The sequence below is a fragment of the Sus scrofa genome, chromosome 15, assembly GCF_054392235.1.
Source record: "Sus scrofa isolate SSC_HxYL_T2T_F1_AM1 chromosome 15, Sscrofa_HxYL_maternal_Yorkshire_Landrace_v2.0, whole genome shotgun sequence".
NCBI classification, from domain to species: domain Eukaryota; kingdom Metazoa; phylum Chordata; class Mammalia; order Artiodactyla; family Suidae; genus Sus; species Sus scrofa.
This window is the reverse complement of record NC_139397.1, coordinates 101,290,351-101,307,941: the sequence shown is the minus strand read 5'-3', so window position 1 is coordinate 101,307,941 and position 17,591 is coordinate 101,290,351. Positions and strand designations below refer to the sequence as shown.

At 40.8% G+C, this 17,591-nt stretch overlaps 1 protein-coding gene across 2 annotated transcripts in view; it reads right to left on the bottom strand.

The window, feature by feature from the left end:
- The window catches only part of ITGA4 (integrin subunit alpha 4), a 253,762-nt gene that overhangs the window by 75,748 nt on the left and 160,423 nt on the right, over positions 1–17,591 (bottom strand). The window contains exons 5-8 of one of the 2 annotated variants that reach the window (XM_085000021.1): positions 13,815–14,000; positions 7,884–8,018; positions 6,547–7,439; positions 6,107–6,228 (exon numbers count right to left, since the gene is read on the bottom strand). In XM_085000021.1, coding sequence (XP_084856147.1) covers positions 6,107–6,228; positions 6,547–6,743 — 319 coding nt within the window. In that variant the 5' untranslated portion in view covers positions 6,744–7,439; positions 7,884–8,018; positions 13,815–14,000. The remainder of the gene's footprint in view (positions 1–6,106; positions 6,229–6,546; positions 7,440–7,883; positions 8,019–13,814; positions 14,001–17,591) is intronic. The other variant, XM_085000022.1, reaches the window with a different exon arrangement.

The window sequence follows — 17,591 nt, the reverse complement described above, 5'->3', positions numbered from 1 at the left end:
GGTGGGGGTGGGAGGTGGGAAGGGAGAAATGGGTGAAGGGGGTCAAAAGGTAAAAACAGAAAAATAAGTACTGTACATTACTGAACACCACCAAAAAATAGCTGACTATCATCTAGTAATTTGTGACTATTTCTATAGTATTAGGAAATTTAGGCAACTTTAATAAATTAGCACAAAACTTCCTTAATAAGTAAAGGAATTTTAGAAGAAAGCTGAAAGGTAAAAAGCACTGGGAGTACCTGTTTAATAGTTGATTAAAATAAATGAAAAAGACTTCTTTCACCTGTACCTTCCCCACCTCCTTCCCCACTTCAGAAGCCAATTTCAAATCCACCAGCTACTGAGGTTTCCATTTTTTTCTTTTTGTTTGATTAATTTTCTAGAGTGGCGCACCGAACTTACTTACTAGATCCCCAGTTTATTATAAAAGAATTAACTCAGGAACAGCCGGGTGGAAGAGACAATTAGGGCGAGGTGTGTGGAAGGGGCAGGAAAGATTCTAGGCCATCTCTGAGCTCACTACTCATCCTAAAGTTCCACGTGCTCACCAACCCTGCCCTTCTGGGGTTTTATGGAGGCTGTGTTACATAGTCATGATGGATTAAATCACTGGCCACTGGCAACTCGTTCAACCTCAAGGCCCTGTTATCTCTCTGAAAGTTGGAGATGGGGGGAATGAAAGTTTCAAACCTCTAACCTGGTGGTTGGCTCCACTGACAACCAGCCACACCCTTAGGTCTTAAAGTCATCTCATTAACATAACAAAAGACATAGTTATCACTAATAACTTAGAAAACTGCAAGAGTTTTAGGATTTCAGTGCCAGAAATGGGGATGAAAATCAAATATTCTTAGTATAAATCACAATATCCCACCTACCTAGACCCAGCCCCAGAGGTTTTATTAGGAGGCTGGCAGCAATGGTATTCTTAAAGCTCTACAGAGAATGTAGATTGCAGCCAGAGTTGAGCAACACTGTTCTAGCTGCTTCTCAAATTGTAGGAATCTTCTGGGACCTCTCCTGGGCACTATGATCTGTTCGGCCTAGAGTTCCCAGGTTAAACTCCTTAACCTCCATGGCTTTGATTATCATCTCTATGCCAATTACCCTCAACTCGAATTGCCAGTACAGACCTCTCCTGCCTACCAGACCCACACATCCAACTGATTACTAGCTATTTACTCTTACATCTCACAGGACATAGCACCATCATCCATCCAACAGCCCAAGTCAGAACCTTGGGTAACGTCTTTCATCTCTCTCATGCAATAATTACAAAGTCCAGGTCACAGAGACCTGCTCTGCAAAAAAACAGCAGATTCCATCACTGACTAAGCCAAAGGTCAGTACAGCCACCATGGACCTTTTGCAGATCCTGCCAACTTTAGTTCAACAGGTGTTATTGTACACTGCTACCTAGGTTTTTTCCCACTCCCTTTACCCCCACCCATCAGGAGCCTTTGAGGATGGCCTCTTCTTACCATAATGTAAGAAGCCAGCCACTTGAATCCCTCCCTGTACCCACCAGAGCCTAGTAATCAGGCCTCTTGCAAGTGTAAGATCAGCCTAGATGCTTGTGGCCGATCCCACCATCCTGCCCAGGCTCAGTGTTTGTCCCTGCATCTGTGCCTCTGCCATCACCAACCTCTGCTCATTGTCAAGCTTCACTGTAGTCCACACACCCAGGGGAAAGCATGCAGCTACGGAGGAGGATAGCTTGTGGGCTGCATCAGGCCATGCCTTTTGCAGCAGCTCGGCTCAGCACCACCACATCCACAGGTAGCTAGCACCTTCAAGTGTGAGTTCGTTTAATGATACAAATGCTAATCCTCTTCCAAACAGGTTATGTAATATAAACCAGGAGACTGGTTAAGGTAATTCAATTCTCAGAAGACATATGAAGGGGAATAATAATGACTAACTTGTGATAAATCATTGCTCTTTCCAATTAGAAAAAGAAGTACAAGCAAGGAACTTAAAGGTCTAGTAACAGCATAGGCCTGGAAAATAAAAGTAAAAATTCTATTCATTTTATATGTAGACACTGGGAAAGCACCTGCTAAAAAGTTAATGTTATTTTACACAGGGAAGTTACGTTTCTCTAGAGCAGTGATGTCTAATAGAAACATAATAAAAGCCACATGTGAAATATTTTATAGTAGTCACATTAAAAAAAATTAAAAGGAATATGTGAAATTAATCTTAATAAATTTTAATCTGGTACATCAAAAATATTCTCATTTAAATGTGTAATCAATATGAATTTCAAAATATTCCAATGTAATAATATCTAAAAAAGAGATATTTTATATACATATATTTACATATGTAATTTTTTTTTTGGTGCTACGTCTTTGAAATGCAGGATGTAACTTGCCTTACAATACCTTTCACTACAAACTAGCCACATTTCACGTGCTCAGTAGCCACAATGGCTAATGGCTACTGTATTGGGCTGTGTAACATTAGCCTCTATTACCCAAATAAGTGTGGGTGTAGGTGTGTGTGTGCGTGAGTGTGTGCATGCCTGCACATACATATATAATGCTATTAGTGGCAAATCCAAAGTAATGAAAGATCTGATATGCCTTTCAAATAACCAAATGAAGACAATCTTTTCGGTAAAATTTAATAGTATTTATACATTTTATTATGTCCTTAATTCTTTGGATACTGGTAATCCATGGGTGAACTATGATTAAATACATTAAAAAGCCATTATTTGTGATGCTTTCATTTAGCAATCATCTGTGATCAATGCATCCTTTTAAAAAACTTCAGCAAGGTTGCAGAGCACCTGAGTGAAAAAGCAACTGAACCTCTGGAAATTATTATGGCCTCCCCACACACTGAGGCCTTTATGAACAAGTTTGGATTCAGACCCCCCTGAGGGGAAGATGACCTTTCTCTGGTTTAGAGGGAAGTACCAAAGAAGTGAGGGAAAAGACACTTCATAGGCAGGCAGGGAGGTGGAAAAAGCCTGTTTGCATGCAGGAAGAAAGGCGCTTCTTCTTCTGTCACTTCACTTCACTATGGGGCGGATAAAAAAACAAGGTCCTACTGACAGCACAGGAAACTATCTATATTCAATATTCTGTTATAAACCATAATGGAAGAGAATATGAAAAAGAATATATATGTGTAACTGAGTCACTGTGCTATACAGAAGACATTAACACAACATTATGAATCAACTATACTTCAATAAAATTTTAAAAGGGATAAAAAAGGAGTATCTGACTCTCAACATCTCATTCCCTGAACATTTCAGATAAACAGCCATTTGCTGCTCACTTCTGATTATGACCATAGCAAAGATACCATAATACGGGACAATGCTGGTAGGAGATGGGGGAAGGGCACTGAGCTCCTCTTTTTAGGGAAGGAGCCTATCTGAATATCTGAATCAAACTTCTAACTGAAATTCTGAGACCTAAAAAAGTCCATGTGAAATAGCATTTTGAATTGTGTAGGAGATGGGCATCATTTTAAGGGGTCTTCCAACTTCATCTCCTTGATAGCACTTTCAGCCATGAATGAAAGAAAACATCTTATGACAGGGCAATCATAGCTCAGTCTTTAGTTGTTATAAGATTTTTGGTTGGGCGAACAAAAAAAAAATAGTTGTTGTGTTTCCAACTGGTACTTTTCATTTATACATTTAACTTTTGGTTTCATCTATTAATTGTCCTTATTTTTAACCTCAAACTGCCTATAATAGATAATGTGCAGATATAGATTTAAGTAGAAAACAAAAAAGTAATATTTTTTGAATGTCAGTTATGTCAGTTACTGAGCTAAGCTTTTTCCATACATTACGAGTCACCCACATTTGAAACAGAACAAGTGAAGTCATCTTATATAGACAATGGTCTGTATGTATTTTCTCCCTGAAAATTCTTCATAAAAAATATTACATAGTCCACAAGCCTGAGAATCCTTAAATGTCTTTAGTTACCAAGTTATTGTTTTCAGTGTTCCCTTTCAGACATTATCCTCAGTCCCTGATTTTACAAATTAAAGTTACTCCTGAGATTGTTCTGAATAGAAACACACCATCTCTTTCTATGAGGAAGAGAAGATATGTTTAAAATGTTATCTGAGAAGTAACTTCAGTCAACTCTTTTGCAAATGCTCAAGGCTATTACGACAGCTATTAGTGTTTCAACCAGTTGTCTGACTAGAAATCTTCTCCTTCTTTTTGGCCTTTCATCTAGTAAATAGCTTTTTTATTGATCAAAAATTTGAAAGTTAAAAATATCCCTGTAGCTTATCACTTCTAATTAATGCTCTTATTCACCAATCAGGTTGAAAACAATCAAAATTGCACTTTGTTTTTATTCATTTATCCGTCCAACAAATCTTCACTTAATTCATGTTTGCTGCACATCTACCACATGCACATTCCTTGGAGGTTATTTCTGGAGTCAATCCCTATGCTCTGTGTGCCCAAAGAATTTAGGTTTTTCCTTCAATTCTGACAGGCATTATTATGATAAATTTTAAATTTCATCCAATATTATGACAGGCTCTTCCCAGTTAAGTACAGACATCTACAAATAGACTCGGTGCCCTTCCATACAGGAAGTAAGGGCTAAATACCAGTAGTTGTAATACCATGAATCAGGAAACTATGACAGGATAACAAAAATAAAAAACTTCCCTCCTGAGACCTTGTCAAAATCCTCTGGCAGATCAAGGTCGTCTGCTCTGCTCCCTAATTCTTCATCCTATAACTTCCTCATGCAATGAAAATTATGATCTGCAGATTATCCAAATAGATAGGTCCGTGAATGTGTTATGCTTACCTAGTTTGCCTTTGGGGGTGGAAAATGCTTAATGAGAGGATGAAGTTTACTCTATACCCTGCAGACAACTTCAAGACTTTTATGGATGCTCTCTGACTCAAAAATAAAATTCCATCATGTGCGTACTCTATTTGAATTCATTCTCAATGAAGAGAAGCAGCTTCCCAGTTTGAGAAAAAGCAAAGACTACTACCCCCAAAAAGGGGGGAGGAGGTGGTAAGACGCAATAACTAGCTTATCCCAAAAGTGCATTGATACAAAGATAAAGATGAGAAAGGTACCAACTGTGACCTTTTATTCACTTTCACAGATGACGTATCAGCTCAGCAGACAACATATTAGAATTTTCATTTAATTTTATTTGCGCTGAAGATGTATACATGATAGGAAAGGGCTTAGACTTTGGACACAAGTAGACCTGACTTTGACTTGGGGTCCCATCTTCTACTTGCTAGCTAAGTAATTCTAGAAAAAGTCCTTGCAACTCTCTGAGTCAGAGTCCTCATGGGTAAAATAAGAACAATGCCACTTTTCAGAAAATAAGCAACATACATAGCAGTTCTTAACAATATTTAGAACAAGATATAGTCTGAATTAATATTAGTTCCCCTTTCTTCTCCCATGTGTCTGTGCAAAGCAAATCTGCTTTTGGATTTGAAACACGAACTTTCTCCCCTCCCTCACCAGAATGCATTTTTCAAGTCATCACAAACCTAAGAAGAGACATTAATAAATGACGTAAAATAGAGGTATCTACGTAACATCAGTTTTTGGAGAGAAAAAATAATAATTATACGTTAAGCTTTATTTTAAGTATATTAACAATGGAGATGCCACTTTTTGCTTGTGTTCTTTTAGATTTCACATTCAAAGTAAAACTATATCATTTTCTTTTTTAGAAAGCTCTTGGGCTAAATGACAGGATCGGGAATCAATTCCAATTGCTAATCCTTATCTATTCCTTAGCCTGTTCTTTAATAAGGCTGATATGTCAAAGATGGAAATAAAATTTTCAAGTCTTGGCTTAGCTGGATCCTGTCCTTAATGTGCTGAGAGACTTGAAAATGTGTTTTACAAATGCGGGAAGAAAGGGAGAGGTGAAAAGAAGGTTTCATAAAAAAACTTTTCCTTCACATAGTTTTGTCAGAGAACTGCAATCGTTGTCACGAGTGAAGTTAGTGAAAATCATTCACTTGGAGAATAGGCAACAGGAGTTCTTCCAGGACTTGTGCTTCCTTGGGTATGTGGGGATGGGGGTGGGGAGGGGTCACTAGCTTCTGGTCGCAGACTCAACTCACCCAGCTGAAGCTGTTCGCAGTTCCGCTCCGGATTCTTTCCGATTCTGCATCTATAAATCGCCCCAGGGTTGACCACCGAAGTATTAGCTTGCCAGCTGGCGGTGGGCGCCCCGACTACCAGCCTAAAAAGAGAATTGTGCACGTGCGCGCAGACGTGAGCGGTGCTGCCCATTGAACTCCAGGTCTCTACAGACGTGCAGCTGGCAGCAGGGCCGCTCTCCCCACCTCCTCCTCCGCCCGCCCACCACCCCAAACTCCAGAACGCACACTGGGTGCTGCCACCTCAAGACAAATTAGTTTCCCGGGCACTTCTCTCGCGAGCTGGCCGTCTCTGCGTCCCCCTCCTTCCTCCTCCACAGGGAGGAAAGTTTCAACCCGCAGGGAATCCCTGAGGCGTCTTTTGCTCGCGGCTTTGAGTTACCGAGACCGACCCCACTCACCATCGGTTTGCCCCGTGGCTGTGCAGCACCACCGAGTAGCCGAACAAGGTTTTGGAGGGGCCCTTGTAGAGCAGCGGGCTCTCGGTATCCACGTTGTAGGCGCGCCCAGTCGGGACTCCCAAGCACAACAGTAGCATCACTGCTTTCGAGACGGCTGCCCTTCGGGGGCCAGGCCCGCGCCTCGATTGTACAGCCATGCGCTTGCGGAAAGGAACATTCAACACCAAACGACCATGGTCTATCTCAAAGTTGCGCGGGATGCGACGGTCAGCCAAGGGGAAGAGCGCCCCAAGAGAAGAGGCTCAGCGTGTCCGGCGCCGGCGGGCAGGCGGGAGGGAAGAAGGGAGGGAGGGACAGAAGGAGGGAGGGGAAGTCGGGCCGCAGCGGGCGGAGCGATCAGAGGTGGCCCGGGATGCTGCGCGCTTGCCGGGCCCCACGCCCTGTTTCTGGAGCCGAGGAGGTGAGGTACTCCCGAGGTCTGGGGCGCGGGCCGCTGGGTGGGGTCCCGGGCGTGGTGCAGAGGCGCAGTACCTAGCGCCGTTTCCCCCATCGCGCGGCTGTAGGGGGCGCTGGGGGACCTTAGCTGCGCAGGACGCGCGCCAGACTGGGGCCACCTAGTCCAAGCTGAGCGCGGGATGACGCCTGGCTCCTGGGACTTTGCAAGAGTAGGGCGAGAAGGGGCCCCGGGCTTCGCCTTTTAACTGTGGTTGGGGCCTAGATGCGTAGCGACGAGGTTCCAATCAGCCTCGAGAGCCCCACTATGAGGCTCCTCGACCTGCCCCGCCTGGCCTGGCCAGTTGCAAACTCGGGCACCGGGATGGACTGCGGTGGGGATTCATCCTGATCTTTCGTTGGTTAAGCGCTATATTTGATTTGGGGGCCATAAGGAACCACTAGAAAAATCAATCAGGGAGACACAAATTAAAAACAAACAAAAGGCACTCCCTGAAGGCACCTGAGAAATATTTTGGTGACAAAGACGTTTTGGTATTCACTTTGAGACTCAGAGCCCTGCACCCCTCTATGCCCACTTCCTTCCTCCCCGCACTTCCTCTTAAGTCCCAGCTTATTGCTTGAAGAGCAGTGGCTAGGGCTGAACAAGAGGGGCGGGTGTTTTAAGGCTATTGCTAAGTCCAAGGGCTGGATTAAGGAAGCGCTGTGACTTGCCTCGTTTCAAAAGATTCCTCTGTTGGGACTCTTGACGCTCCCCATTTCCACACATCCACCCAGTTGCCACCGGATGCACCTGCCATCAGGGCTCAGACCCAGTTGAGGTCAAGAGACACACACCACAATGAGCCTATGAAAAAGCGCTGAGGACCCACAGCACAACACACCTGAACTGGGCTTGATTCTCATCCTAATTAATCCATGGTGTGCTTCAGGTTTCTTTCTAGAGCAACCAGCCACAGCCATAAATGATTAGGATGGTATTTGTAGGCAATGCAGGTCCAAGTTAATATATTATTACTCTATGGTAAAAAAACATAAGAAAACGTGCTCATCACATAGCGTCTGTGCACATTAAAACAACTGAAATAGCACATCTGAAGTTGTAAAGGCAGATACATAATTAAAATACTTGTTCCTTTTTTCAACATATTCATTGAATGGGCACTTGGTAGGCCCACAGAATGCCAAGGTGAACAAGGCAGGGCAAGCTTTTAGGAAAATTTTCAGCCAAGTGGTAGATAGACAGATGTTTACTAACTAGAGAAAATTCAGAATGCTTTAGGGGCACTTACAGGACAAGGAGGGCTGCATTAGACTAAGCACTCCCTGAACTAGGAAGGAACAGGAGGGATAAAGGAAGAAATAGACTTAAGAGAGTTCTGAGAACTGAACCTAGAAGAACTTGGTAATAGTACTGGTAAATACCAATGTGGAGCTAAGATGAAGGAGTCTTGATGGGACAGGACCTCATTTCTATGATGATGGTTATAGTCATGGTTCTGATTTTCATTACAATTTCAGAAAGTCATCCTTTATGACCTCATGCACTATGTTAGCCCCAATTTTTATTCATCCAAGGCTTATTGAACAGTTCACTTTTCCCAAGTATGGAGGAATAAATGGTATTTAATGTTGCTATGACAGAGCCTGAAGATACTGCTCTCTCTCCAATAGATACTTTTGCAGGTAAGAGTGACAGTCAGGTAGCAGGTGGGTGAGCATGTTCATGCAGGAAGAGAGGGACTTTGTAAAACTACTTAGGCCTATCCCTTACCCTGAACTGAACTCAAATACTCGGTCATTCAATTAATGTCACTTGATTAATATGCTTCAAGTGCCCATAATGTGCTAGGAGCTGGATAAAACTCTCAAATAAAAAACATACTTCAAGTGATTTCTATCCTTGGTAAGAAGTCCTGCCCAGTAGAAACAATTCTCACATGGGCTTGCCCAGTTTCTCAGCTATTATCAAGAGTGAGCATTTCTCCTTCTTGAAAGTCTCTCTTCTCATGATACTAACCTTTTTGAACTCTTTCCCCTTTTTTTATCTGGCCACTATGAGTTTCCTTTGCTGGTTTCTTCCCCTCCTCCCTAAGTATAGGAAAGCCCCCGGGGAGTGGGGGTGGGAGCTCCATTCTTTTTCTTTCCTTCTCTTTCTCCTCCTCCTTCTTTAACTCATTTCCTGAATCTTTAAATACTAGCTAAATAATCCCACTAAATACTCCATAAGTCACAGTTCAGGTCTTCAGCCTGGATCTCTCTTCTCAACTCCAGACTCATATGTTTCACTGCTACCTGATGTCTCTATTTGGATGTCTAAATGAGCACTGTGCACGTAACAAACTTAACACTGAATTCCGACCCACAGCTCAATTATTCTTCCACTCAATCTTCCTTTCCCCAGAACAGCACACCATCTGCCTGGTTATTCAGATCAGAAACTGGAAAGTAATTCTTGAGTCCTCTCTCTCTCTATTCCCTACCTTGAATCCATCAGTAATTAAGTCCTATTAATCCATTTTCACACTATATCCCCAGCTCATCTGTTTGATGAGCTTCTCCTGCCTTGCTCCTATCCTCTTCCAAGTAAAGTCATCTGATCTGATCTCTTAGGGATCTGAGACCTATTCTCACTATTTGCCTCTCACCTACATCATAAATTTTCTACATTGAAGCTAAGGTGAATTTTTAAATTCTAAATCAAATCATGCATTCCACTTCCTTGCTTAGACTCTTTAAAGAGTTTCCCATGCTCTTCTAGTACAAACCACACTTAGCATGGCCTACAAGGACCCTGTGATCTGGCCTCTGTCTACATTGCCATCTCACCAATGGCCACTTCCCCCAGGAGCACTTTTTTCATCCACATTGCCCATCCTTAATTTCTTTAAGTGCATCAAAGTTTTTTCACCCTGGGGCCTTTGCCCATCTTATTACCTCTGACCAGATACACAACCTCTGACTTTTCACATGATTCCTCTTTCTTCAGTCTTAGCCGAAAGGTCTCCTCCTCACAGATGATTTTCTTGTCCATCCACTTAAAATAGGTCATCATATTACAAACCATCCTGTTCATTCTTTTTAGAGCTCTTTAATTTATAATCACAGGTGTCTTTACAAGTTTTTCTTGCTAGAGAGCAGAACACACATGTTTCGTTTTTACTGTTGTTCACCACTCTATCTCTAGCACCTGATATGCTGCCTGGCCAACACCAGGTGTACAATAATTATTTTTTGAATGGCTCTTCGTGATTTGTACTTTTTACATCATTAATGTCATAAATTGAGAGAAATCTGGATAATTCTATGATCATGCATTATTATATACAAAACAATGTGTCCTTTGGCAGATTCAAAAATGTACTACAAAATATGGGTCCTATTCCCAATAAGCTTATAATTTCTGAGGAGAAACATGATAGGCCTCAGTGAACCAGAGAACAGAGTCAAATGTGAATGTCATGTAGCTGGGAAAGAGAAGGGACAGTTGGTTGCTAACAAATGATGTAGGCATAAAGGGCAGTCCTAGAACCTAAGTCTGGGTGGAGTGTAGGGAAGGGAAAATGAAATAACTGATAGGGTACATTGGGGAAAAAGTTGACATAAATTGTCAGCTACAGGTCATATGAGGAAGTAAAACGACGTTTTTAAGGTGGAATGTAGTAGTAGCAAAAAAAGAAAAATAAAGCAACAAGAAAGAAGGAGTTGGAATAGGGAGGAGGAGGAGAATGTTTTTGAACAATATGTCTGGGTTCTAGAGATGAGTCTTTGAAGTTTGTGGAACATTCATAGACATATTTGGCATGTAGTTTTTAAAACTTTTTATTTAATATATACTTTAAATCACTAAAGTAAAGCATGTAACATGGAAAGCAATTAGTGGTGCATGAAGAAAATATTTGCAATCTCTTCCTGCCTCCCACTAACCCCAAATTCTGAAACACCCCTTTTCCCTCAATAATTTGACTTCTAAGCACTTGTCTTAGAAGTCTTGGGGGATCCAAACTAAGTCAATAGGAGATTATTTTTTCCCACAGTAATAAAGTTCCTAACATGAAACAAGAACCTCTTTTATCCTGATATGTAATATTACCCCCAGTTTCCTGATTCTTGAATATAAATATCAATGCTTTTAAAGAAAACATGAAATAATGCTTCTTCCTTGTTACGAGAGCTCTGGAATCTGTTGAGAATTATGTAAAACACACCTCAGAATCCCCACACCTGGAGGACCTGGAGACTGGGGTATATTTCCAAGGACTCATCCTCTCCTGGTAAAGGGGTAACTGTGCCATACTTACAGGTTGCATCTGTTTCCAAGCATGCTCCCAGGTGCCAGAGGAGTCCTGTGGGGTGGGGGTGGGGGTGGGGGAAGAGGTGAGGGACACAGGCTCCAGAACCCAGAAACTGCTGAACCAGGGACACTGTCTTTCTGGAGCCAGAGCTCAGGCAGCCCAAGGGGCAGGGCATTGACAGTGAGAGTACTGGCCATGACAGCCAGTCAAAACCCTATACATTTTGTTAGTGTTTCTCAAACTTGGTATTTAATCTCCTGGTTTAAGTCTTCTCTGGTTGGCTTGGGAAAATGAGTGAATGTGTATCAAGCAGTTTAATGCCTTGCTGAGCACATAATCAATTGATATTTAATTAAAAAATCCCTTTCTACTTCATCCTTCTTTTCTTCTATCATCATCATCATTAATGATGTAATTTGTATAGAAATAAACTACTTACAGAAATAAACTGTGTATAGAAATCTGAGCTCAGTGCAAATGACTCTCATATGGAAGGTTGTCTAAGTTAATAAAAGGCATTTTCTGTCTCAATTTGCTTCTATTTATTTATTCACTCATTCAACAAATATTTATTGAACAGTTATTTTGTATAACTGAGAGATGCTTTGTGTAACATGACAAATGGATTTGGGATCCTTATTCTCTTGATACTTTTATCCCCTTGTAACTTTTTAGTACCTTGGCATACATAAGCAGATGATTTTTTTACAGCTGTGAATATGTCATTTCCCTCTCAGAGACCTGTCAATGATTCCCCTCCCCCCCATAACTCAACCCAATTAAATTAGAATTTCTTGCTTGGGGCTTAATACCCTCCATGCTTGGCCTCCAACTAACTTTCTTTCAACTCATCCCAAACACAGCCTACTTCTCTTTCCCTCTGGAAATGTTCCCTTTCGTTGGGGAAATAAAGAGCTCAAGAAATAATTTGAGACCGTAGGTACCAAATGACATACAAAATGGTGCCTACCAGAGAAATTCAAAAGACAAGTTTCTTCTGATGGGGGTGTTCGGGGAAATTTTTCTGGAGTAGAAGGACAATTTTTAGGAATTTCACCTTTTATCAGTTTTTTTATAACTCCCCAAACTCCTGAAATTTTACAAGTTCTTAAACTATGTCTATTTCACGCTTCAGTTCAGAAGAAGAAACAATTGCTTCTCTTGTTACAGTGTATAAAGGACCTGGTATAAAACCATTCTCCCCTCAGAGCACATCTTTATTATGTGACAACATTTTATCTTGTAAGTAATCTGATCTGGAAGATTGGATTTGTGCACTGGAATGATTTAACAACTGGTCCATGCAAGATCTCAAAAGTTCACAAGACTCACAGATAGTTTACAGCATCACTGTCTTCTATTATCGGAGGTTAGAGTCCATGGAAAAGGGCTATACAACTATGTCTTATCTGAGGCCTCTCATACACACGACCTCATCTTGAAAAACTGAGTTCCTAGGCATTTCAGAAAGGATCATGGTGAATAAACAGTGTAACATTGCTTAATCATGGGTAAAGTTTTATCACACAACAAACACTTATGTACACGTGTCCCAAGCACTCTGCAGACACAAAAGAAGTTAAAGATGAGTACTTACTCTTGAACAGCTGACAATCTAATTAGACAGACAAGACATACAAACTTCAAGCCAGAAAACAATTTCAAAGCAGCTTTAAAAATATGTTGTGAATATAGCACAAATTACATAATGTAAAAGTGGGGCTTTTAGAATGGCAAAATATTTTGTTGGGAGACTAAGGGAAATACATTTACTTCGATCGTATACTTTAACTTTCTTTTGTTTCTTTTTTTTTAATTAGAGAAAACTGGGGGAACAGTGATTTGTATTTGTAGACTAGATAAAAGAGGAAAGAGAACATCGGAAACTAAAATATCATCAGTAAATAGGAGGAATGTAAACAGTGGAAAGAGACTACCTGTGTACAATAAGGACGACAGTGCAAAATAAGAGAAATAATGTAATGCACAAAATTTTCCCGAATTGCTTAAAATCCTGAAGAAACTTTGGGAAAATAATTCTAATTTGGATTAGTAAAATATAATGAATAATACCACATATATAAAAATAATTACAGCTCTATCTCACATCTATGCAATGGAAGTCCAGCAGACAGCTTGTATATTCTATTTTTGGTGCACACTGAAAAGCTTTGTTTATAACAGTTGCATAGTATATTGACCCAGCAAAGTAAATTTCCTCTGTTTACAGAAACTTGAAAAACTATTCTGGTTTTAAAACTACATGTTGTTCATAAGGAACTAATTAGAATTGTGGGTAAAAATGGGGAAAAAAATTAAAACCCATCTTCCTTATTACTGTCCAAAGGATAGTAATACCAATTCAATACAGTGATAACATAATATTTTTTGCTGGATCATAGAGCTACTTCCTACTCTTTTCATTGCTTCACGTAAACATCAGCAGGCTTTTAAAAAACTAGGTTTAGAAACCACACAGGAATTGAGGAGGCATGAAGCTGATAATGGAAGTGCCCTTACATTTTTACAGCTTCTTTGTTATTAAAATAAAAGTGTTCAGGGAGTTCCCTTTGTGGCTCAGCAGTAACGAATATGACTAGTATCCATGAGGACATAGGTTCGATCCCTGGCCTTGCTCATTGGGTTAAGGATCTGGCGTTGCCATGAGCTGTGGTACAGGCCAGCAGCTGCAGTTCAGGTATGGCCCTAAAATAAAGAAAGAAAGGGTTCAATTATATTGTAACTAAAGTTATTTCCATTCCTCAAATGTTATTAAGTTACCACACACACACACACACAGAGAATCCTTTTCCTTTAGAGCCTGCAAAAGGAATCAGAAAAACACTCATAGACAGATAGGTAGGAGAAAGCCATTTAGTTCAGTTGCTAACTCTATTCAAGAAGACGAGATACGCAAGTGCAGAGGTGACTTTTGTAAACCCCCTGAGAATGGGGGACTGGTTGCCAAGGGAACCAACCCTGGGACGGGAGGGTTGGAACCTTTGGTCCCATCCCCCCAAACTCTAAGGAAAGAGGAGGGGGCCTAGAGACTGAGTTCAATCATCAACAGCCAATTATTTAATCAACTGTGCCTAAACAATGGAGCCTTCATAAAGATTCTAAATGATGGGTGTGGGGAGCTATTGGGAGGGTGCTGAGCCCAGAGAGAGCCTGGAAACCCTATATATCTCCCTGCCCCCATACCTTACCCTGTGCATCTCCTCCATTTGGCTATTCCTGAGTTGTATCCTTTATAATAAACCAGTAGATATAAGTAATGTTAGCTATTCTAGCAAATTGTTGAACCTAAGGAGGCAGTCATGGGAACCCCTAAGTTTTTCAGTTGCTTAGTCAGAAGTACTAGAGGCCCAGATTTGTGAGTGGCATCTCTTCTGTGGAACTAAGCCCTTCCTATAGAGTCTGTGCTCTGGATAGTTAGTGTCAGAATGGAATTATGTCACAGGACACCCAGCTGGTGTCTGTGGAGAACAGAAGAATTACTTGGTAGGAAAACCCACTCATTTGGTGTCAGAAGTCGTTATTGTAGAGAAACAATACAGTTTTTTCCTTTACTAGTGTCCAGGACTCATTTCCTTTTGTCCTCTTATATATGTGGTCTTCTGATAAATGACTGAAGAGTAAATCACACTGGTATGGATCTTTGCAGTTTACAAAGTACATTTTCCAAGCTACACTGAAGTAGTTGTGAAGTTATTATCAGTAAAGCTTGATAGAGTGGTGCAAAAGGAAATAATACAAAATGCAACATGGTAGCCAAGCCTACGGTTTTTAATTAAAACAAAAACAAAAACTGAAAACAAATGCTATAGGGACAAAATATTCATCAGAGGCTTAATCTGGAATTTATTTTTCTTATCCGTAAGTGAGTAAGTAAGATCAGTACTGCAAAACCTAGAGAAGACAAAAATGCCAATAAACACCTGGACAGATCATAGACAGACCTCAGGGATCAGGAGAAGAGCAAAGACAGAACATTCCTGGAGTAGCAGTACAGAACATTCCTGATTTAAATGATTTTGCAGTGTAATTGGAGAATACTGGAGACTCTAGTAATGGAGACTGAGCTTTTAGTGAAAAACTGAGAAGCCTCTGTATTTAGAATTAACCATTTTAATAAAAGGAAATGCCACCCCAGGTCCCATTAATATGACACAAGTACAAACTTGGGCATGAAGGTAAATGCTGTATAGAAACTGAACATGCCAGCAACAATTTTCTTGGTCACAACTGAGTAAAAATTACTACTGCTTCAGGGAGGAGAAAATGAAAATTACTATATGAAGTCCAACCTAGTTCATTTTTTTTCTTTTCTTTTTTCTTTTATATTTCTTTTTAGGGCCACACCCATGGCATATGGAAGTTCCCAGGCTAGGGGTCGAATCAGAGCCAGTCTACACCACAGCCACAGAAACACCAGATCTGAGCTGCATCTGTGACCTAAGCCACAGCTCACAGCAGTGCTGGATCCCCAACCCACTGAGCGAGGTCAGGGATCAAACCCACATCCTCATGGATACTAGTGGGATTCATTTCCGCTGAGCCATAGTGGGAACTCCCTAGCTGATTTTTTAAAGTTAGTGGTATTGTAAGTTACATATAGTTCACATTACTCTGGATTTAATCAATTCTAGTTGAGATTTTATTACTAGTACAAAGTACTGAGATACCAGCTTTAGTTATATCTAGAGTAACTTGACTAAAAATTGCAGTCAATTCTGCTACCTAGAATATATATCAGTTAGGTAGGAGGTAATGCTATATTACCAAGGCTTATTCCTAGCTACTTAAATACTTTATATTACAGATTTACATAATCTTACTTTAGTGATCCTTAGAAGAAAATGCTTTTAGGTAGGATGATCTATTTCACTTTGAGATGAGGCAATGGCTTTCAAAGCACTAAGGGCTTGCTCAAGGTGAGTGACTATATTCCTGATCCTTTTACATTCCCTTACAAGGAGACTGGATTGGCTTGTCTAGAAAGACAGCTCTCAGAGTGGGTGCCAGGCGTTGCTGTGGTATAGGTCGGCGGCAATAGCTCCGATTATACCCCTAGCCTGGGAACCTCCATATGCTGTGGGTATGGCCCTAAAAGACAAAAGACAAAAGACAAAAAAAAAAAAAGAAAGCAGACTCTGAACCACTCTCCATCAAGGAGAACCACTCTGCCTAGCTAGTGCTTTTCATGTTCAGTAAGTGTCAGGGATAGGAAGTGAGGCTGAAGGAATAAAATTAAGCAGGATGACTTTCTAGAGTCATGTAAGTCAGATCTTAATAATGAGACTTTGTTAATAACAGTTACGGGAACACCTGACCTACCTATATCCAGGTATAAATATAAAAATAAATCTATTTCAACCCTATTCAGAATAATTTTCAGGTAACTGGCACTTGAGACATAATTACCCCTTGTAGTAATAGGAGCAATAATTACTGCCAATAATTAGGGGTGGGCCATCCTAACATTTAACTGAACTCCAATAAGTTAATAGTATAAAGATTGCACTCCAAAGCTTCAACCAGCTTGTGTAACTCATTAGGGGGAAAAGACGTGGGCCAGCAATAGAGCTGTGGGTCGAGCAGTAGACAGAGCAAGGCCTGGGTGGAAAAGATCCAAATCTAATCACACTGCTCTTTTATGGCTGTTACTTCTACAGGCCTCACGTTTTATTCAGACATGGAAAAAGTTACTATAGGACTTTCAGCCGTTAAGTGATTTTGGAAGTGTTCATAAATCTTTATGAAATCCAATTCCGTATCCAACTAGAAATGGTTTAGGGAATGGGCAAAAACACTTTCATAGCTCCGTTGGAAAAAAAATTTCATTGAGCCAAATAAAATTTTAGTGGCTTGACTGAATGAATCCTTGTTTGGGGATCAATGCTCATATTGATAGCAGTCACTGCCAATGGTCATTTTAGCAACTTTGAGTCCTTTAGGCTGTTTATAAAATAAAAACCATAAAACAGAACAAGGGCGAGGCAGGATAAACTTGTTCCATTGCCCTCATAACAGACTCTCATTCTAAAGCACACTATCAAAAGCATAAGACCTTTTTTTTTTTATAAGCCAAGAGAGCTTGTAGCTCAGTGGTTAATGAACCCGACTAGTTTCCATGAGGATGCTGGTTCAAACCCTGGCATTGCTCAGTGAGTTAAGGATCTGATGTTGCCCTGAGCTGTAGGCTGCAGATGTGGCTCAGATCTGGCATTGCTATGGCTGTGGTGTAGGCCAGCAGCTGCAGCTCTGATTCAACCCCTAGCCTGGGAACCTCCA